The 23,710-nt window shown below is 37.2% G+C and overlaps 1 protein-coding gene across 10 annotated transcripts in view; it reads right to left on the bottom strand.

Moving 5' to 3' along the window:
- Nucleotides 1-23,710, bottom strand: part of LOC123925775 (WD repeat containing planar cell polarity effector) — a 473,517-nt gene that overhangs the window by 208,221 nt on the left and 241,586 nt on the right. For all 10 annotated transcript variants that reach the window (XM_045979285.1, XM_045979289.1, XM_045979283.1 and 7 more), the window contains one exon: nucleotides 11,865-11,928. In XM_045979285.1, the coding sequence (XP_045835241.1) occupies nucleotides 11,865-11,928 (64 nt within the window). The remainder of the gene's footprint in view (nucleotides 1-11,864; nucleotides 11,929-23,710) is intronic.

Below are 23,710 nucleotides of genomic sequence, written 5' to 3'. Positions count from 1 at the left end.
CACAAGCAGGGGGAGCAGCAGGCAGAGGGTGAAGCAGACTGCCTGCTTAGCAAGGAGCCTAATGCTGACCTCAATCCCAGGACCTTGGGATTGTCATCTGAACTGAAGGCTGATGCTTAACTGACTGATGCACCCAGACATCCCAAGAATATGCATTCTAAAGTTGTTGAATATAGGTTCAAAAAACATCAAGTCACGTTGGTGGATAGGTTCATATATTCTGAATCCTTATGGATTTTTCATACTACTTAGTTTGTGAATTACTGCATTTGTCTATTTTCTTTTTTGGTTGTCATCTTTTGCTTCATATATTTGAAACTCAGTTATTTTGTATATAAACATTTAGAATTGTGTCTTCCTGCCGAATTTTAACATCATGAGTATTTCTTATGTCTTCTAATACTTCCTTTGTTCTGTAATCTACTCTGGTCCTTACGCTTTGTGTATTGTATCTTTTTAATGTGTGTCATATAACTATAAAGTGTTTCTCTTACAGACAGAATATAAGTAGGTCTTGCTTTCTATTGAGTTTGACAATCTCAGACTTAAAAAAAATTCAATCTGCATTTTAACTGGGGTGTCCAGTTAATTTTAATTCAATATAATCACAACTGTTTAGATTTAAGTATACCATCTTGCTATTTTCTTTTTTTTAAAATTTTTTTTTAAAGATTTTATTTATTTGACAGAGAGAAACACAGCGAGAGAGGGAACATAAGCAGATGGAATGGGAGAAGGAGAAGCAGGCCTCCCGCTGAGCAGGTAGCCCAATGCGGGGCTTGAACCCAGGACCCTGGGATCATTACCCGAGCCAAAGGCAGACGCTTAATGACTGAGCCACCCAGGCACCCCATCCAGCTTGCTATTTTCTATTTTCCTTCCTGTCCTACCCTCTTTTGTGTTGAGTACTTTAAACATCTTTTGAAATGCCTTTTTTTTTAAACTGCATATCATTTTAAGTTTTTGAGAAAATTGTCTAGGCACTGCAATACACAGTGTTAACTACTTATCACAGTCTGCTTAGAATTAATATTGTACCACTTTGGGTGAAAGGTATGAAACTTAAAATGGTATGATTACATTTTACCATCCCCATGAGGTTATGATGTTACTGTCATTCATTTCACATCTACATGTTATAAATACCACAATAAATTATTATTTTACTTTGGATAATTATTTTTTAAAGAAATTTTTACATGAGGAGAAAATACTTTTACTACTAATCCACATTTACCATTGCCAGAGCTCTTCATTATTTTTTGTAGACCATGTTTCCATGTCCAATATTTGTCCTGCCTGAAGAATCTCCTTCAATTTTTCTTGTAGTGCAGGTCTCCTGAGTTGGTGCTATCTCAGCTTTCATTTATTCAAAAGTGTCTTTATTTTACTATTTTAAGATAATTTTCACTGGATATAAAATTTTGTATTGTGAGGGTTTGTTTTGTTTTGTTTTGTTTTGTTTTTGGAGTACATTAAAGATGCTGTTATATTATCTTTTGGCCTCACTTTTCTGTTGAGAAGTCAGCCATAATTTATATTAGTTGGTCCTGCTATGTCCTTTGTGTTTATTTTCTGGGTATTTTTTAGATTTTTCTCTTCATCATTGTTTTTCAGTAGTTTGGATAAGTTGTGCCAAGATGTGATGTGCCTGAGTATTGTTTTGTCTATCTGAAGTTCACTGAGTATTTTAGACCACCTGATTTGGTTTCACAAATTACTGAGCCTTTATTAATTTTTATAATATTTTTCCTTCCTTTTATTAAAATTGGATGATTTCTACTGATCTGTCTTGATGTCCTTCTATGGATCCTTTATTATATTGTCAGTCTTTTGGGGGACTATGTAGGAAATTCTTCATTTCAGATTTTACATTTTTTAGTTCTAGAATTTCTTTGCCCCTTTAAATAATGATTTTCTTCTCTCTGCTAAGAATCCCTACATATTCAATCATAATGCTTATCTTGTCCTTTAAAGTACTTGAACTTATTTATAACAGTTGCTCCAAAGTTTTTTTCCTCTCCTTTCAGTATCTGGGTCCTCTCAGGATGTGTTATCATTAGCTCCTTTTCCTCTTCATTATACATCACATTTTCCTGCTTCTCACACACCTAATAACGTGTTACTGTGTGTTGTACATAGGGGACATTACATTTTAAAGAGTTTGGGTAATATTGTCCTTCTTTTAAAGGATGTTGATTTTTATACTAGCAGGGTCCTAATTAGTGGTGGATTCTTTTGAACTTGTTCAGTTAGGTTTTATGATTTTTATTTTTTATTTTATTTTATTTTTTTTAAGATTTTATTTATTTATTTGAAAGACAGAAATTACAAGTAGGCGGAGAGGCAGGCAGAAAGAGAGAGGAGGAAGCAGGCTCCCTGCTGAGCAGAGAGCCTGATGCGGGGCTCGATCCCAGGACCCTGGGATCATGACCTGAGCCAAAGGCAGAGGCTTTAACCCCCTGGCCACCCAGATGCCCCAGGTTTTGTGATTTTTAAAGGCAAATCTCTTTCGGTTTTGTACGTAGTCCTGGGATATGGTCTTTATTTTCAAACATGGCATTTCTGTGGTTTCACATAAATGCCCAGTGAGGTTGCTTTACTTTGATCCAGAATTCCACCACTTCTCAGCATTATGCAGTCTTTCCATTTATTTATTTTAAGATTTTATTTATTTGTCAGAAAGAGAGAACAAGCAGGGGTGGGGGGGCAGAGGGAAAAGCAAGCTCTCCACTGAGCAAGAAGCCCAACGTGGGATTTGAGCCCAGGACACTGGGATCATGACCTGAGCCGAAGGCAGATGCTTAACTGACTGAGCCACTCAGGCGTTTCAGCAGCCTCTCCACTTAGCTCTCAGTCTCAAAGAAGTGACTCTTTGGTAAGCTTTGTGTACTTGTGGCTTAGCCTTCCATCAAGGACCCGTAGGAGTCACCTTGCAGACTTCTGGGTCCCCATTCTTCACAAAGATTTTCCCATTCTGGCATGTTGCCCCACAAATTCCAGATCACTCACCATCTCTGAATTCTGAACTCCTATCTTTGGCTCTCCAGATGAGTGACATTACTGGTCTCTGCTCTGGAAATTATACAGAGAGCCATCTGTGTATTCCCTATTTTTTAAGAAGCTAAGTCTTGCAGGACGTATTGTCCAATACTTAAATATAGTTGTCTTATATTTTATTCAATTTTATAGTAGTTTACAGTAGGAGGGCATGTATGAAAACCAATTTGTTCATTAGCTGGAAGTGGAAAATCCTCTTTCCTTACCAGCAATATTTTAAAACAGTTGAGCCAATATTGATTAAATAATTATTCCTTTTTGCTTGGGTTTTGGTAGCAAACAACCCTGAACTACAGGGGTCAATGAGAAACTAATTTTTTCTTTTTTTAAAGGACAGGAAATTGGGTGCATGGGTGGCTCAGTCATTAAGTGTCTGGCTTCGGCTCAGGTTATGATCCCAGGGTCCTGGGATTGAGCCTGCATCAGGCTCCCTGCTCAGCGGGAAGCTTTCTCCCTCTCCCACTGCCCCTACTTGTGTTCCCTCTGTCCCTGTGTCTCTGTCAAATAAATAAACATAAAATAAAATTAAGGACAGGAAATTGGGGACAGACACTTAAAGTGTTATACCTATCCAGTTCAAATGACACTATAAAAGATACTCTTCGTGTCTCCCAAGATCTAGATGGATTCTCAAAGAGCACACTCAAAGGTCCTGGAAAATCTATCAATGTCATGTTTGGCATATACCACAGCTATCCCTAAGAAAACTATCACTAAACATGTGGAAGTATTCTTTCCTGGAGCCATGCATGAGACATAGGGAAATGGGCATTGGTGTTATTTTTCTGTGATCCTTTCTATATTCACTGTACATTTCCTTTTATTACAGATTAAGAGCTCTTATTCTGTATGAATAATACTTTAAATAAACCAGGGTTCTGTAAATCATTTAATCTAGATCAGGTGTCATTTTGCAGTAAACTTTCTTACAGATAACTTGATAAAGAAGAAAGAAATAAAGAATAAATAAAGAAAAATAAAGAAATAAACTTCCTTACAGATAACTTTTGGTAAAGAATAAAAGGAAAAGAATAGTTTTTTGAACCTAGTTATGGGGAGTCAAGTCATAAATCACTGAGCTTTGGGAAACTTCCAAATTTTTAGCTTATATAAGTAGTTTGGCATAAATGGAAATAGTGTGAACTTTAGAGTCAAACACATCTGACTTTGACTCATAATTTTTAAATTTCCTTATAATCAGTTATCAAGTATAAATAGGTATAATAATTCTATTGGTTAGGATTATTATGAAAATTTAATAAAACTGATAAAATGGTATAATATATATGTTATATATTAACATATATATTATATCATTATATAAGGCATTATCTGGTATAAGACCTTTGCAGATGCTCTAGAAAAGTTAACTGCGTTAATTTTGTGAGATGTAAATATTTTGTTGCTGATAATCATAAAGCACTTGTCATGGTCTCAAGAAAGACAGACTATAAATTTAAGAAAGCATAAACACAAATATTTTCTGCTATTATTAAAAGGAAAGATCTGCATTATTAACCTTATAAGATTAATACAATTTTTAACTTGAAGGGCTGAAAATTATTTTTTTTCACTTTTTAAAAAGTAAGTTAAAGTATAAAAAACTTAGTTTTTCTTTCTTTTTTGGGGGGGGGAGGTGCTTTTACTGTAACTGAAAAATAAATTCCAGTATATACAAGCATAAAATTTCATTTGTCCCATTTTGGGCATAAAATTGATGATATGTCATGCTTTAAAGTAGAATTTGTGACATTTAAGGCTCTTAGTGATTAATAGTTCAAACATAATAGCACACTGGAGGGGGGTTATCCAGAACTGAAAAGCAGCTAGTGCCAATTTTAACACTTCACTCACCTAAAAATATTCTGCAGAATTTCTGATTCCAGTTACCCAGATAAGGATATATCAGAAAACTACTCTTGCTGAGAAAAACTAGAACAGCTGGATAAAATAATTTTTAAAATTCTGTTTGAAGATATTGGAGAACTACCAAGACAGTGAATATTTGAAGGACCAAGATTCTAGACAGAAGTAAAGCCCAGAGAGGTAAGCCTGACATTTGGTGCTGCTTTTGCTTTTCAAAGCATTTGCCAATATGTAATTGGCGGCCAAGAGGGTGAGAAACTTAACAGAAAGTAGTGTTTGAGAAGCTGAGAAACTGCACAGAGTTTTAGGTAGAGTCAATGGGCTAAGGCTACAAAGTTATACTTCAGGGTCTGCTAAAGGGCAGGGCTTCCAACTAGATTCCTGCAGTGCTTCACTCTTGATGTAAGTATAAAGTAGAAATAAACTGGCTCTTAGACTGAAACTCATCTTCAAATAAACTCAATCCCAGAACAGAATAAGGTATCATTTAACCCCTACCCTAACTATCTGCCAGAAGAAAAAGTAAATTCTTTCTGGAGGAAAACGACATTATACACAACCTCAAATTATCACTGTATTTTAAAAATTCTATATCCAACATTCAATAAAAAGAGAACAAAGAGATAAGACCAAAGACCCCAAAACCAGAACAAAAGATCCACCAAAAGGACAGTAGTCAAAAGAAAAAATTAGAGAAAAAATGTAAGTAATAAGCAAATAGGAGGGAAAAATGGAATAATATAGTTAACATAATAAAGGGCAAGGGTGGTTAGACAAAAGGACATAGAATACGTGAGACAAACAAAAACAAAGAGGGTAGGACAAACACAGTTGTATTATTTATAATTCAATTAAATAATCTAATTAAAAGACAAAGGTGACAGTTGATTAGAAATATACAATTATATGTTGCTTATAGGAGATACAACTTAAATATAAGGAGACATGCATATATGATGTATAAAGCAAATATAAACCAAATAAAACTGTGTGTAGGTATGGTTTGAGGTGAAGCAGGTTTTAAGGCAAGAAGCATATTAGAAAATAGAAGAATATTTCATAATGATGAAGGCTCAATATACCAAGAAAATATGACAGTTCTAAATTGGCATGCACCTAATTACAGTGTTAAAACAAAGAAGACAAGACCACAATTATAGTGGAAAATTTTAAAGTCACAGTGAGGATATAGAAGAACTGGAAAACATAACTAACAAATCTGATCTTATATGGAACACTGCATTCAACAACTGTAAACTGTAGATGGCACATTCTCTTCAATGCACATGGAAATCTTACCATTGACCATATAATGAGCCATAAGGGAATTTCAGTAAGTTTCAAAGGGTTGATGTAATACAGAATAGGTTAAGGGGGGTGTGTGTCTTTCTAGAAAATGTTTTATTGTTTAAAATTAGGAAATACACTTTTAAGAAACCTAGAGAAAAGAAGAATTCCCAAAAGAAATGTTAGAAATATCTTGAGCTGAATGATAATGAAAAATAGACACTTAAAATTGTCAGAATGCAATCAAAGCCATGCTTAAATGGAAATTATACCCTTGAATGCATACATTAGGAAACAGAAACTGAAAAATCCATGCCTTAAGCATCTATCACAAGTTAGAATAAGAACAACACATTTAAACAAACTTGGAAGACTTATACTATTGGATATAAATATTTATAAAGTAATTAAGGCAGTTTGGTATTGGAGCAAGGACAGAGTCTAGTAGTAGACCTGCACATGTATGTGGGCACTTGATTGGTTTATTTTTATTGAATTATAGTTGACATACAGTATTACATTATTTGAAGGTGAACAACATAGTGGTTCAACAAATCGATACATCATATAATGCTTACCATGATAAGTATAGTTACCATTTTTCAACACACACAGTTATTACAATATTATTGACTATATTCCCTATGCTGTACTTTTCATCTCCCTAACTTATTTTATATGTACATGGTTGTACCTCTTAACCCCCTTCACCTACTTTGCCCATCCCCTATACCCTTCTACTTTGATGACCACATTTCGTTCTCTTTATTTATGAGCCTCTTTCTGTTTCTCTTTGGTGTCTGTTCATTTGTTTTTTTGTTTTTTTTTTAATTTTTATTTACTTTTTCAGCGTAACAGTATTCATTGTTTTTGCACAACACCCAGTGCTCCATGCAATACGTGCCCTCCCTATTACCCACCACCTGGTTCCCCCAACCTCCCACCCCCGCCCCTTCAAAACCCTCAGGTTGTTTTTCAGAGTCCATAGTCTCTTATGGTTCGCCTCCCCTTCCAATTTCCCTCATCTTCCTTCTCCTCTCCATCTCCCAATGTCCTCCATGTTCATTTGTTTTTATTTTTAGCTTCTACATATAAGTGAAATCATATTGTATATGTCTTTCTCTGCCAGACTTATTTCACTTAGCATAGTACTCTCTGGGTCCATCCATGTTGTCACAAATGAAAAGATTTCATTCTTTTTTATGGCTAATATTCTATTTTGTGTGTGTGTGTGTGTGTATCACATCTTTATCCATTCATCTATGGATGGACACTTGGTTTGCTTCCATATCTTGTCTTATTGTAAATAATGTTGCAACAAACATAGGGGAGCAACATATCTTTTCAAATGAGTGTTTTCATTTCCTTTGAGTAAATATCCAGTAGCAAAATTATTAGATCATATGGTATTTCTATTTTTAATTTTTTAAGGAACCTCCATACTATTTTCCATAGTGGCTGCAGTAATTTACATTCTCACTAACATTCTCCAGATCCTTGCCACCACTTTTCATTTTTGTTAATATTTTATTTTTAAATAATTTCTCTACCCAACGTGGGGCTCAAACTCACAACTCCAAGATCAAGAGCTGCACACTCCACAGACTGAGCCAGTCAGGTGCCCTGCCACTTGTTATTTCTTGTCACTTTGTACTAGCTATTCTGACTGGTGTGAGGTGATATCTCATTATGACTTTGAAGTGCATTTCTGTGGGAACCTCATTTATGACAAAGGTGACCCAGTAAAGCAGCAAAGGACAATTTTGTCAATAAATGGTCACAGGTCAACTGGATATACATATGATAGAAATCAGTTTTGAGCTATATCCTCTTAAAAATCAACAGAGGTGGGGGCGCCTGGGTGGCTCAGTGGGTTGAAGCCTCTGCCTTCGGCTCAGGTCATGGTCCCAGGGTCCTGGGATCGAGCCCCGCATCGGGCTCTCTGCTCTGCAGGGAGCCTGCTTCCTTTCCTCTCTCTCTGCCTGCCTCCCTTCCTGCCTGTGATTTCTGTCAAATAAATAAATAAAATCTTTAAAAAAAAAAAATCAACAGAGGTGGATTGTAGGTTTGAATGTTAACATTAAGATAATACAAATTCTGGAAGATAAAAAGAAGTTTGGGGGCACCTGGCTTGCTTAGTCTGTAGAACATGCAACTTTTTTGATTTGGGGGGGGGATTGACTTTGAGCTCCATGCTGGGTGTAGAGATCACTTAAAAATAAAATCTTAAAAAAAAAAAAAGAATTTTTAGGACCTTGGGGTAGTAAAAGATTTTTAAAACACAGCACAAAGAGCACTAACCAGCCCCTGGCAACTATCAGTTTACTCTCTATTTCTGTGAAATTAGCTTTTATTTATTTAAGACTCTGTATATAACTGATACCATACAGTATTTATCTTTCTCTATCTGGCTTGTTTTCCTTAGTGTAATGCCTTTCAGGTTGATCAATGATACAGCAAATGGCAAGATTTCCTTCATCTGTCAGTTAACACTTAGGTTTTTTTCATATCTTAGCTATTGTGAATAATGCTGCAGTAGACATGGGTAGATGCTTCTTCAAAATACTGATTTTGTTTCTTTTGGATATTTACCCAGAGGTGGAATTGTTAGATCATGTAGTAGTTTTATTTTTAATTTTTTAGGAACCTCCATATTGGTTTTCCATAGTGGCTGCACCAATTTATACTCCCACTAACAGTGAACAGAGGTTCCCTTTTCCCCACATTTTTGTCCACCATTAAAATATCTTTTTTGATAAAAGACATCCTAACAGGTGTTAACAGATTGTGGTTTTGATTTGCATTTCTCAGGTGATTAGTGATGTTGAATACCTTTTCATGTACCTGTTGGACAACTGCATGTCTTCTTTGGAAAAATGTCTTTTCAGGTCCTTTGTTCATTTTTTAATTGAATAATTTGATTTCTTTTGTTATTGATTTCTATTAGTTCATCATATAGTTTGGATATTAACTCCTTATCAGATATATGATTTTCAAATATTTTCTCCCATTCGTACATTGCCTTTTCATTATTTTGACTATTTCATTTACTGTGCAGAAGCTTTTTAGTTTGACACAGTCCCATTTATCTTATTTTCTTTGTATTTAAAAAATTTTAAAAATTAATATATAATGTATTATTAGCCCCAGGGGTACAGGTCTGTGAATTGTCAGGCTTACACACTTCACAGCACTCACCATAGTACATACCCTCCTCAGTGTCCATAACCCAACCACCCTCTCCCTACCACCCTACCCCCAGCAACCCTCAGTTTGTTTTGTGAGATTAAGAGTCTCTTATGGTTGTCTTCCTCCCAATCCCATCTTTTTTTTTAATGTGGGGCTTGAACCCATGACCACAAGATCAAGATAAGATGCTCAACTGACTGAATCACCCAGACACCCCTAGTCCCACTTTTAGTTTTTGTGCCTATGCTTTTGTTGTCTTATAAAAACAAAACAGACACAGAAAAAACATTGCCAAGACCAGTGTAAAAGAGCTTTTTCTTGATGTTTTCTTCTAGAAGTTTTATGGCTTCAGGCCTTACATTTAAGTCCTCAATTCATTTTTAGTTAGTTTTTGTGAGTGATAAAAGGTCCAGGTTCATTCTTTTGCATGTGCATAGCCAATCTGCCTACCACTACTTATTGAAAAGACTATTCTATCCTGTTGTATGGTCTTTGTTAAAGACTAGCTGACCTGTAAATGTGGATTCATTTCTGGGCCCCTTATTCTGTTCCATTTATCCATATGCCTGTTTTTATCCCACTACCATCCATAAAATAGAATACAATATAAACATTGAAGAAATGATAGACTTATGTTTACCGATATGGAAAACTATATTGCTGAATGAAAAAACTCAAGTTATAAACAAAAAGTACAGTATACACACACAAACACACACACATATTCACATACAGAGGTATTTTAAAGGTTGTTCATTTCTAGACTGAAGATTTCAAGTGGATTTTACTTTTTTTCTCTATATGATACTGTTTACTTTCTATTATAGTATTGTTTATTCTTACAATCAAAATATTCTATTTTCATCTAAGGTCTTGATGAATCATCTTGATTTTGCTTACAAAATATCCCCTCCTTTACATTCATATAATTCAGGCCCTGCTTAAGGTCTTCATTATTTTTTACATAGCCATGTAATAACAAGTTGCTCTGTCTTAACAGTAGTAACACATGATATCTGTATACTATTTACCAGTTTACAAAGTTTTTCAGTACATTGTCCTTAGACCCAAAAACAACCTTGCAAGTAAAGAAATATGAAGAAAAGCTTCCTTTACTAGAGTGAATAAAGGCAGAGGTGAAAAAAGTAGAGATAAAGTCAGTGAGATCAAAAAATTGAAAAAGTGTTATAATTCCTGAACTGTGATGTCAACATGCACAGATATTGGCCAAATAGCAAAACCTTCCCTCAATATACGAAAATTCCTGTTCAATTCGACAGAATAAAATACAAAATACAGATGCTAAATAACAGAGGCTCATACTTTTGAAGTAATTAGAAAGGTTTTCTTCATGATCAATGAAAGTGCAATTTAAATGAATGATGCAAAGCTAGAATTCAAACAACAAACTCATTCCAAAGACAAGTGACCTAAAGCCAAGAACCCATTTTAACACATAAAGCATCAATGCTTAAACTACAAAAATGTCTTCATTGTGCAGAATATTCAGGTAAAAGAGCCTTCCAGAATTTTTTTTTTTTTTTAAAGATTTTATTTATTTATTTGACAGACGGAGATCACAAGCAGGCAGAGAGGCAGGCAGAGAGAGAGGAGGAAGCAAGCTCCCTGCTGGGCAGAGAGCCTGATGTGGGGCTCGATCCCAGGACTCTGGGATCATGACCTGAGCTGAAGGCAGAGGCTTTAACCCACTGAGCCAGCCAGGCACCCCTGTTTGTTTGTTTTTAAGAAGCTTTTGCTTTATTGTTTCTTTGACGACAATGAAGTTTCTGTGGAACAGAATATGCTAGGAAACCAGAAAAGGAATACCGCCTTCATCTGATCTCACTGTGACACTGTGGTAAAAGATCTTGTAAGAAACTGATACAGAGCACAGAGATCTATAAGAAACTGCCAATTTTACTGCTGTTAGCTAATAAATGGGAGGATTAAAGTGTATGTGAATTTATAACCCCCAGGATCTACTTTGTCCTGTTGTTACTTTAAAAATACAAGTGAGAACATCCATAATTTGTTACTTCACACTAAAATCTAAGGGACAAACTAAGCACATTCAAAATCTATCGTACATATTTTGCCTTATGTCCTAGCTGCTGTAGCTGTACTTTAGAGGATGGATTAAAAAGACATTTAAGCTTATTAGATAGAAAGGTGTCATCCCCTCACATCAAAGTACATGAAGAGAAAAGTTCAAGAATTATAAATTCTTAGAAAACATAAAATATCCTTTGGGCCCTGGCAAGGAAAATGTCAACAAGTCAAAAGAGACTAGATGGCTATTGACCAGTTTCATGAAGGGAAAGCTGCAAGCCAAGATGGAAAAATGCTTTCCCACCATGTGTCTAAGGCACAAATGACACTAATCCTTTTTAATGGTCACAAAAGCTGACAACTTATTCAGCCTTAGAACTGAAGGGACAAAATCGTCTCTGGGAATGACTCACCATAAACAGGTCACGAGCACCAATGTCAACAGCTAACAGAAATGCCTTTTCAAATCTCTGGTATCTATATGGAAGGAAAGAAATGTTATATGTTAGTTGTGAACAAAACCATAAAAGGAGAGAGCTGCTAATTTAATGTATTTATGTGTTATTGTTTTTCGTTCTTCTGATGGGGAGAAGTATTTTCAAACATTAGGGAATTTGCCTGTTGGGATTTCTATGTGAAATGTTATTGCACTTATAAGGAGCTGAGGCAAAGAGCCTATAGAGGCCTTCAATGCAACTTTCAGGGATAAGTAGAACCCAGAGCAGATGCTGCTGAGTATGGGAAAAGGCTGGCTTAGGAAATAAGTCTCTCATAATTTTTAAATTTATTGTGTTCTATAAGGGAAAAGTATAAGGATATGGAAAATGTAGCAGGATAAAGGTAACAAATGAAATAATTACACTTTGGTGTTTCTTAGGTAAAAGGTGAGAAGTCAAATGTATTATTACAAAAGTTATATTTGTGAGTTTTGGGGAAAAAAACATTCTAGGCTATTCTAAAGTGACAATAAGTGGTTTCCAAATATTTTAAAGTATTTTCTAAATATGTGAAGTAATACTTGTCTACTCTTTTTCACAATCATACCTTCTTTCCCTGAAGTATAACTTCAATAATTCTTTATGGTGAAAGTTTCACTTTATGCTAAGATACATGAAAACTACAGTTTAATTACCTTTACATAAAGTTTAAGATTTTGAGAGTAAAGCATGTCACGATCACATATTTCTTGCACAGAGGTTTAGAAGGTTGTTTTTTGTTTTTTGTTCTTTTTATCTGAATGCTGAGATTTACACAGATATAACTGTGAGTTTTTCTGGTTCCAGAAAACAAGCAGTTAAGTAACCAAGCTGTTCCTTGTTCTCTGTTTCATTTTGTGAAATAGAATAATGTAAAATATAAATACTTCAACTAAAACATATGAGAAATATGGAATATTAGTTATTACTAACAGATTATATAAATTTAATAAAATAGTTATAGTAAGTAAAGTCCAACACAAAATTAATGACTATTATCTCCAATCTCCTCCTTTGCCCTTCTTACTAGCCTCTCCAGTATTTACCTGAACTTCTTTCAACTATGGAAGATCAGAAAGTAATTGCATTTATTTTTGTTCCAGGAAGCTTACTGATTGATTCATTGTATATTCACTGGAGGTAGAATGTAATGAGAAAGAGGACAGAGGATTATAGCAAGTTGTACTATTTGTTCATACAATCACTCCTATTTTGCATATGATCCCACTACACTGAAAAATTTCTGGCAATAGTAATCGTCCATCTTCTAACTGTCAAACAAATGGTAAGTCCTCCTCTTGCGTGCCCTTCTGTCCACATCTAAACGTATAAATTTCCCTTCCTTTAAACCCCCTCTTTCAGGCGCCTGGGTGGCTCAGTGGGTTAAGCCGCTGCCTTCGGCTCAGGTCATGATCTCAGGGTCCTGGGATCGAGTCCCGCATTGGGCTCTCTGCTCAGCAGGGAGCCTGCTTCCCTCTCTCTCTCTCTGCCTGCCTCTCTATCTACTTGTGATCTCTATCAAACAAATAAAAAAAAAAATCTAAACCCCCTCTTTCCTTCCATTTGGAGATGCCATTCTTTTGTTTTCCAATTTCTGGCATTTCATCTTCTTAGTCTCCTTTCCTAGTTTTTATTTTCTCGGCCTACTGCATAAAGTTGATGTGTTATTGTACTCTTTTATTTATACTCACTACTCTAGTCTCCCCACTAATCTTACCCACTCCATGGCATTGATAATTATATCAGTGACTCACAAATCTCTAGGATCTCTATCTTTGCTGAGCCCAAAACTCTTATTTCTAGGTACCTTGAATTTAAAATGTCTAACATGTTCATTGATACATCAAGTTGGCAATCATATACAGGATAAATTAAAATTGGAGAGAGTGAAATTAAGAGGGGCAAGATAGGGGGGCGCCTGGGTGGCTCAGTGGGTTAAGCCGCTGCCTTCGGCTCAGGTCATGATCTCAGGGTCCTGGGATCGAGTCCCACATCGGGCTCTCTGCTCGGCAGCGAGCCTGCTTCCCTCTCTCTCTCTCTGCCTGCCTCTCTGTCTGCTTGTGGTCTCTCTCTGTCAAATAAATAAATAAAATCTTTAAAAAAAAAAAAAAAAAAGAGGGGCAAGATAGGATGTATCTTCCTTCTAGGTGAGAGGTAATGAAGGGCACTATGATTAAATGAAAGAATAGGGATTGGTGTCTGGCAGCATGATCAACCAGAAATACCAAAGGGAGCTCCCAACAAGACTGCCTATAAAACACATTAAAGTACATCACAGAATTCTAAAAAAATAAGAAAATCTCTCCAAGGGCCCCCTAACCTCAATCAAGAAATAGTAACCAAATTAAATCCCTTCATTAAAACTAGAGTAAAGATTCCTGAACAGAAAGCAAATACTGGGGGGCAGGGAGAGGTACTACTTCTCTAAGGGCCATCACATTCAAGTGACTGAGCCCTGAATAAGTCTCAAGGTAAAGGTGCCAAACCCAAGACTTCTGATTAAATTGGGAATTAAAATATTCCCAGGATATAGTGCACCTAACTTTGGCATTAAAAGAAATTCATGTCTGGATTAAAGCAGTTTTTTTAAAGTAGGCTCTGTGACCCCAAGACCTACAGTCCCATAATCTACCAACTGAGCCAGCCAGGTACCCCTGAATTAAAGCATTTTTTATAGAAATCCCCAGGATTACCATCAATTAGAATAAAACAAATATGAGCTCACAATAAAAAACTACCAAATGCAGAGGCGCCTAGATGGCTCAGTTGGTTATGTGTCTGATTTTTTATTTCAGCTCAGATCATGATCTCAGGTCATGAGATGGAGCCCTGCATCAGACTCCCTGCAGGGAGTCTGCTTGGGATTCTCTTTCTATCCTTCTGCCCTTCTTCCTGCTTGTGTGCTCTCTCTAAAATAAGTAAATCTTTAAAAAAAATCACCAAATGCACAAGAAAACAAGCTACTATAATGGAAAATAATTTTACAGGTTGTTTTTCTTTGTGGTATCTTATAGTTCATATATGCTTTCTTTATCCCTTTTTAAAACTTTTTTATTTAAATTCAATTTAATTAATACATACTGTATTATTAGTTTCAGAGGTAGAATTCAGTCACTCATCACTTACATATAACACCCAGTGCTCATTACTTCAAATGCCCTCCTTAATGTCCATCACCCACTCTACCCTCCCTCTGACAACCCTCAGTTTGTTCCCTATAGTTAAGAGTCTCCTATAGTTTGCCTCCCTGTTTTCCTCTAATTTTTTCCTTCCTCTCCCCTAGGTTCATGTTTTGTTTCTTCAATTCCACATGTGAGTGAGCTCATATGATAATTGTCTTTCTCTGACTTACTTCACTTAGCATTTCACTTACTCACTTAGCATTGGGATATTAACCTCTTATCATATATATGATTTGCAAATACTTTCGCTCATTCACTAGCCTGCCCTTTTGTCCTGTTTATGCTTTCCTTTGCTGTGCAAAAGCTTTTTATTTTGGTGTAGTCCCAACAGTTTAACTTCTACTTCTCTTGCCTAAGGAGACATAGGTACAATGTTGTTTCTACAGCCTATGTTGACAAATTTTACTATCTATGTTCACTTCAAGGAATTTTATGGATTCAGGTCTCACATTTAGGTCTTTAATCCAGTTTGAGTTTATTTTTTTGTGTATGGTCTAAGAAAGTCATCCAGTTTCATTCTGCTGCATGTTGCTATCCAGTTTTCCCAGCACCATTTGTTGAAGAGACTGTCTTTCCCCCATTGTACATTCTTGTCTCCTTTGTTGTAGATTAATTGACCATAGAAGTATAGGTTTATTTCTGGGCTGTCTATTCTGTTCCATGGATCTATGTGCCTATTTTTGTGCCAGTACCATACTTTTTTGATTGCTACAGCTTTGTAGTATATCTAAAATCTGAGACTGTCGTACCTCCAGCTTTGTTCTTCTTTCTCAAAATTGCTTTGGCTACTCAGGTTCTTTTGTGGTTCCATACAAATGTAAGGATTATTTGTTCTAGTTCTATGAATAGTACCATTGGAATTTTGATAAGGATTGCAATGAATGTGCAGATTGCTTTGGGTAGAATGAACATTTTAACAATATTGGTTCTTCTACTCCATGAGCATAAAATATCTTTCCATTTGTTCCATTTGCTTAAATTTCTTTGATGACTGTTTTATAGTTTTCAAAGTACAGGTCTTTCACCTCCTTGGTTAAGTTTATTTCTAGGTATTTTATTCTTTTTGGTGCAAATGTAAATTTTTTTTCTTAATTTCTCTTTCTGCTACTTCATAATTAGTGTATAGAAATGTAACAGATTTTTGTATATGAATTTTTTATCCTGTAACTTTGCTGAATTCATTTATCAGGTCTGGTAGTTATTTGGTGGTCTTTATAGAGTTTTCTATAATTGGTATCATGTTGTCTACAAATAGTGGAAGTTTTACTTCTTCCTTACCCATTTGGATGCCTTTTATTTCACTTTCTTGTCTGACTGCTGCAGCTAGGACTTCGAGTACTAGGCTGAAAAAGGTGGTGAGAGTGGACATTCTTATCTTGTTCCTGATATCAGAGAAACATAAATGAAAAACCCACAACTAATATCATGAGTTGAGAGCTTTTCTTCTAAGATCAGGTGTAGAATTCTTGATTTATGGTTTTTCTCATATATTTTAAATGCCATCCCACCACCTTCTGACCTCCAGGTTTCTAATGAAAAATAAGCTATTAGTATTACTGAGGATTCTATCTACAAGATAAGTTGCTTTCTGTTTTACACTTTCAAGATTCTCTTTTTGGCTTCTGAATTTTGATTATAATGTGTTTTGATGTGGATCTTGCTGAATTGATTCTATTTGAATTTCATCGTGTTTCTTGGATATGTAGATTCGTGCAGTAAGCCATAATGCCTGTACCCCAGAAGTTGCTCAGGTTCCATTGATTTTTCTTCATTCTTTTTTCCTCTGCTCCTCTAACTTGATAATTGTCCTATTTTAACATTCACAGATTCTTCTGCCTGCTCAAATCTGATAAGCCAATCTAGTGAATTTTTCATTTCAGCTATTATATTTTATAGATCAAATTTTTCTACTTAATTCCTTTCTATAATTTTGGTCTCTTTATTGCATTGTCTGTCTGGGAAGACATCACCCTTCTGGTTCATTGTCTATGGTTTCCTTTAGCTCTTTGAGCTCATTTAAGCTCATAGTTGATATAAAGTCATTGTCCAATAAGCCCAAAGCTTGGGCTTCCCCTGGGATGCTGTTGACTTTATTTTTTCTTCCTGTAAATGGGCCATACTTGCCTGCTTCTTTGTATGCCTTACCATATACATTTTCTGAAATTAGACATTTTGAATAACATAATGTGATTAACCCTGGAAATCAGATTCTTCCCCTCTCCAGGTTTTTCTGTGCTATTGAGAGCACTCATCCAGCTGTTTACTGACATTCCAAAAATGTTTTTGCAAGGCCTATATTCTTTGTCATGTGTGATCACCAACATCTGTTTCATTATCTCAGCAATCAGCAAGATATTTTTAAAAACTCCTGACAGATGACCAGATAGAACTTTTTTAAAAAAGTTAAAAAAAAGTTCAAAAAAAGTTAAAAAAAAAATCCTGAAGCAACAAACAACTCTCCTAGTCTTTGTAGATTGGCTTGGAGTTAGGACACTCCTTAGTCAAATTACCTACATACAATTCTGTCTTAGCCTTTCCTGCTTGTTTATGCAGAGCCCAAGGTCTTCCTTGAGACTTAGGTCCAGAGGTTTAGGTCTTACTGAGCATGTAGCCAATTTTAGGCATGTGTCTTGAACCTGTGATTCCCTGGTATATATGGTAGCCCTTCAAGGACTTTATGCCCCAAATATTTTCTCCTCAGTCTTCTCTTTCCCAGATCTGTTGGTCCAACTGCTACCTTCCCCATTCTCCATCTTGCCTGAGACAGCTATGCATATTATATGTTTTTAAATACTTTTGACATATGTGAATATTTTTGTCAGAGATGCTGTTCTGGCCTGTTGGAGGCAAAACAAAACCAAGCCTCTGCACTGGTCCCTCTGGAAACCAAAGACTGGTCAAAATGCAAAATGCATAACCACAGTGTTTTAGAACAAGGTCCATCATGGCCATTTGGCACCAGCTAGGTAACACCAGAAATGCTGACCACTGTCTTCATGGCCACTGTCATACTGGGGAATGGGGGACAGCAGACAGATAAACAAAAATACCTTTTGAATTTCTGAGAATCAGCACAATATTTAACATCCCCTGTCTTTATTAAGTACTCTGATTGTTATAAGTTTTTAAATTAGATTCTAGAGTTTAGGTTAATTTTGCCAGTTTTGTTTGCTTAATGATTGCTTCAGTGGAAGGACTGATTCTTGGAGCTCCCTACTCTGCTGTTTTCATATCATCTCTCCCACTTCTATTTATAGAACTCAATGTGGCACTCATGAGAATCTCTCTCAGATCTCCTACTGCAGGAAGTATAACTGACTGACAGCCCCAGCTGCTGCATTTTGAAATGTATCATTGTGTTTTCCCGTTAAGGCTACACTTTCCACAAGCTGCTCCTGGGTAGTGACTGTGGGCAGTTGAGATACTAAGTTGAGATCCTGAGATACCATTCCTGAATGACACGGGATTCTTCAGATGGGCAACACGCTTGATGACTTCTGAACTCAGAAAACCTTAGAACTTTTTAAAGAACTGTTCTGTGGTGTACTTTGGTGGGTGGTGGAGGCTGTAGATAGGCAATACTTACTAAGTAGACAATGGAATAGGCTGATTACAACTAAGTTATATTTATGCCCTAAGGAAGCATAATGAGAGACTGAGTGCTCTTTTCTTTCCATTTCTTTCCTTTTTCTGAGTGTTATTTTCTAACAGTTACTAGCCAGGGAGCCACTTTACTAGCTTTCAGAGGTCCTTATCTTCTGCATTTGAAAAGCAGACACAGCTGACAGATGGGAAACCTAACTGTTAGAGTCATAGAATTCTAGAGACACTTGGGTATAGCACCAAGGCAGGGAAGTCTACTTTTGGGTCAATGCCCTGTTTAAAAACACATGGGATCCTGTTATCTGGGATGGGTACATGTGGATATATGCCTTTGATAGTGTTGACGGCGCAGACCCCCTGAATCTGGGCTAGCAATTCCACTATGATAGAAGATTCTGTAGAGAACTCTCCCCACAATCCAACAAATATTCCCTACTGTCAGGAAATGCTCCTACCCCTCTCCTGGATGCTAGCCTGATAACTGGGGTTAAACTCAGCACAGTCCAGGTGGGAAGATGATAGATATGATAAACTAAGACCACACACTTAAAGAGTTGCAGGATTTAGCCAGCATGTGCCAGTAAAAAAATGGGATGTGGAATGGAAGATAGGATAAATAAGAATTCATTAATGTGGGGAGCACTCTTTCAGGATACGGAATTTAACATCCTATCAAGGACTCCAGACTGCTCAGATAAATTCCTAGTGGAATGGCTTTTAAAAGCCTGGGGGAAAAAACCAACTACAACAACCCACAATGGCCAGTACTCAATGAAGTGGAAATACCTGGAGATGGCAAACAGTCCAAAAAGACAGAAAGTAGATAGTAGTGAGGGAGAGGATGAATACTACTTGTAGCCATGAAATGCAATTCAGTGACAATGGATATAGTTTTATCTTACTAACTTCCCTTTTATATCTCCAGTTTCCACAGAGTAGTTGCTCTCTGGACCTATGTGAAAAAGAGATCTGTACATTGGCATTCATGAGAATGCACCTCTGAGACCTCGGACTTCTGGAAACAAAATGGATCAATAGCTTTGGCTATTGTGATGCAAAATTCATCACTGCACCTACACTGAGGCTACATTCCCCCAAACTGTACCCAGCCAATGAATGAAGCAGGGATTCATAGGCAGGTCCATTCCTGGGAGACATGGACCTATCTAGTCATTGTCTTTTGCCTAGCCTTGTGGAGTCTCACTCTATGCATTAATTAATTATCACAGCTGACAGAAGAAGGCCTCAGAAATATCTTCAATAAATATCATAACCCGGGGCGCCTGGGTGGCTCAGTGGGTTAAAGCCTCTGCCTTCGGCTCAGGTCATGATCCCAGAGTCCTGGCATCGAGCCCCGCATCGGGCTCTCTGCTCAGCAGGGAGCCTGCTTCCTCCTCTCTCTCTGCCTACTTGTGATCTCTGTCTGTCAAATAAATAAATAAAATCTTTAAAAAAAATAAATATCATAACCCCATCAACAACAATAGTAACGTATCATTTATTGAAATCTCCTCTATACTAGTTACTATTCTAAGTACTTTCTATGTATTAACTGATGTAATCTTCATAACAACCCTATCGGATTGGTACTATCATTATATTCCATTTAATAATGAGAAAACTCAAGCACAGAGAGGTTAAGTAAAAGTTGTCATACAAAATATAGAATACCCAGTTAAATTTGAGTTTCAGCTAATGAATAATTTTTTATTTTTTATTTTTTTAAAACTTCTATTTATTTGAGAGAGAGAGAGAGAGGAGGAGGAACAGGGGGCAGGGGCAAAGGGAGAGGGAGCAGCAGACTCCCCACTGAGCACGGAGCCCGATCCAGGGCTCGATCCTACGACCCTGGGATCATGACCTGAGCTGAAGACAGATGCTTAACCAACTGAGCCACCCAGGTGCCCTGAATAATTCTTTAGTGTCTATATCTCATACCATAGTTGGGACTTAGTTATACTAGATAATTCTATATTACCTGAAATTCACAATTAACTGGGCATCTTTTATTTTTATTTGCTAAATAAGGCTGGCAACTTTAAACCTGATCAAGGTCCCATTGCTACTTGTATAGCAATCTGGCTCCAAAACTTAAACCCTCTTCCATAACACCACTCTAATACCAATAGAAGAGAATGAACTATGTGCTATAGGCTTATAGGTCCTTTTTTTTTTTTTTAGATCAGGTCTGTGGTTCTTGGGTTTCTGAGTTCCAGATCAGAAATGCCATGTGGTGAGAAGAGTAAGATGAAGGAGGAGTAGGAGACCTAAATTTTATCGGGTCGCAGAAATTCAACTAGGCACTTATCAAACCATTCTGAATACCTACAAACTCAACAGGAGATTGAAGAAAAGAACAGCAACAATTCTAGGAACAGAAAAGTGACCACTTTCTGGAACGTAGGATGTGTGGAGAAGTGAATCCGAGGTTATACACGGGAAGATAGACTGTGGGGGGAGGGGCCGGCTCCTGGTAAGTGGATAAACAGCAGAGCACAAAATCAGAACTTTTAGAAATCAGGTCTGCTGAGGAATGGCACTCCACTGTCTAAGTGGGGTGTGGATCCCTCGCTGGGACAGTGTGATCTCAGGTCCCTTGAGGTCACAGAAAGAGAGGGGGTGCCTGAGTGTGGCAGAGCTTCCAGGTATCAGAGTGGGGAAACCGGGTGCAAAGACAGAGCTGGGGAGTGGGATCTCAGCTTGGGGTTGCCATAAACTGTGATCGCTGGCACAGCTGGACCACTGCTCTTTGAGCAGGGACCTCTCTGGCAGATCCAGAGACCACCCCCCCCCCTTCATCTACCAGGAGGAGAGGCATGGGAGAATGCTGCAGGAATCTGCTGGGTTTGGAGACTCCAAACGGGGCCATGTGCCAGAGGCGGAAACAGTCAGTCATGGGCTGGGTGAGCATGGACGGCGGCCAGAGACCAGGGAGAGGGGAGGGACTGACTTCTTTTCTCTGCGGGTGCACTGAGGAAGAGGGCCCCAAGCTCCAGCTCCTCTGGGTAGGAGACTGGGAGGCCGCCATCTTCATTCTCCTCACCCAAAGTTCTATGGGAAGCACTGAGGGAATAAAAGCTACAGAGAGCAAAACCAAGCAGATTACTTAGCCTGGCCCCTGGCAAGGGAGGTGCAATTCCACCTCAGGCGAAGACCTTTGAGAATGACTGCAACAGACGCCTCCCCAGAAGATAAGCAAGACCATCCAGCCAAGACCAAGCTTACCAATCAAGGAGAACTGCAAAACTCCAGAGCTAGGAGATGACAGCACATAAAATTCATGGCTTTTTCCCCATGAGTCTTTAGTCTTTCAAAGTTAAATTTTTTTTAATTTAATTTTATTTTTTATTTGTTTATTTACAGCATAACAGTGTTCATTGTTTTGGCATCACACCCAGTGCTCCATGCAGTACGTGCCCTCCCTATTACCCTCCACCTGGTTCCTCAACCTCCCACCCCCCCCCCCCGCCCCTTCAAAACCCTCTGGTTGTTTTTCAGAGTCCATAGTCTCTCATGGTTCATCTCCCCTTCTAGTTTCCCTCAACTCCCTCTCTCAAAGTTAAATTTTTAAATTTTAGTTTTCTTATTCTATTTTTAAAAATTTTCCTCTTTCAAAAAAAAAATTTTCCTCTTTCATATTTTAACCTTTATCTATTTTATCTTATCAATAACTTTTTAAAAATATTTTAAAATTTTTATTGTTATAGTCATTCTATCCCCTCATTGTATTTAACCTTATTTTGTGTAGACATGTTTTTTTTTTAATTAAAATATTTATTTATTTATTGACAGAGAGAATGAGAGATCACAAATAGGCAAAGAGGCAAGCAGAGAGAGCGGGGGGAAGCAGACTCCCTGCTGAGAAGAGAGCCCGATGTGGGGCTCAATCCCAGGACCCCAAGATCATGACCTGAGCTGAAGGTAGAGGCTTAACCCTCTGAGCCACCCAGGAACCTCAAGTTTTTCTTTCCTTAAAATTTTGGGATGTTTATTCTAACAGATCAAAATATACCCTAAATCTAGCATATAGCTTTGTTCTAGTCTCCAGCCTAATCACATTCTCTTTTTTTCTTTTTTCAACCAACTTATCAATTCCTTTTTAAATTTTCATCTTTACAATCATATTCCATCCCTTCATCGTGTTTACCCTTATTTTTGGATATACCTGTTTTTCTTTAAAATTTTGGGAGGCACTTTCTTCTTCTTCTTTTTTTTTTAAATGGTAGCAATGCAAAATATTTATTATCTATGGTCCTGTCATGTAGATACAAATATAACTAAACATTTCAAAGAACTAAGGCAGACTTTGTAGAGATTAAAGTTTGCCCTTGGGAAAAAATGATCTGATAGGGTTTTTATAGAAGACTTCCCTTATGGGAAAGGTAAGGATGTTCCTTTTTTTTTTTTTTTAATTTCTTTTCAGTGTAACAGTATTCATTGGTTTTGCACTACACCCAGTGCTCCATGCAATATGTGCCCTCCCGAATACCCATCACCTGGTTCCCCCAACCTCCCGCCCCCTGCCCCTTCAAAAACCTCAGGTTGTTTTTCAGTGTCCATAGTCTCTCATGGTTCACCTCCCCTTCCAATTTTCCTCAATTCTCTTCTCCTCTCCATCTCCCCATGTCCTCCATGTTATTTGTTATGCTCTAGTGAAACCATATGATACTTGACTCTCTCTGCTTGACTTATTTCACTCAGCATAATCTCTTCCAGTCCCATCCATGTTGCTACAAAAGTTGGGTATTCATCCTTTCTGATGGAGGCATAATACTCCATAGTCATCTTCCTTATCCATTTGTCCGTTGAAGGGCATCTTGGTTCTTTCCACAGTTTGGCGACCGTGGCCATTGCTGCTATAAACATTGGGGTACAGATGGCTCTTCTTTTCACTACATCTGTACCGTTGGGGTAAATACCCAGTAGTGCAATTGCAGGGTTATAGGGAAGCCCTATTTTTAATTTCTTGAGGAATCTCCACACTCTTCTTCAAAGTGG

The sequence above is a fragment of the Meles meles genome, chromosome 15 (genome assembly GCF_922984935.1).
Source record: "Meles meles chromosome 15, mMelMel3.1 paternal haplotype, whole genome shotgun sequence".
NCBI classification, from domain to species: domain Eukaryota; kingdom Metazoa; phylum Chordata; class Mammalia; order Carnivora; family Mustelidae; genus Meles; species Meles meles.
Note: the sequence above shows the minus strand (reverse complement) of the source record. Positions and strands in the feature narration are given on the sequence as shown.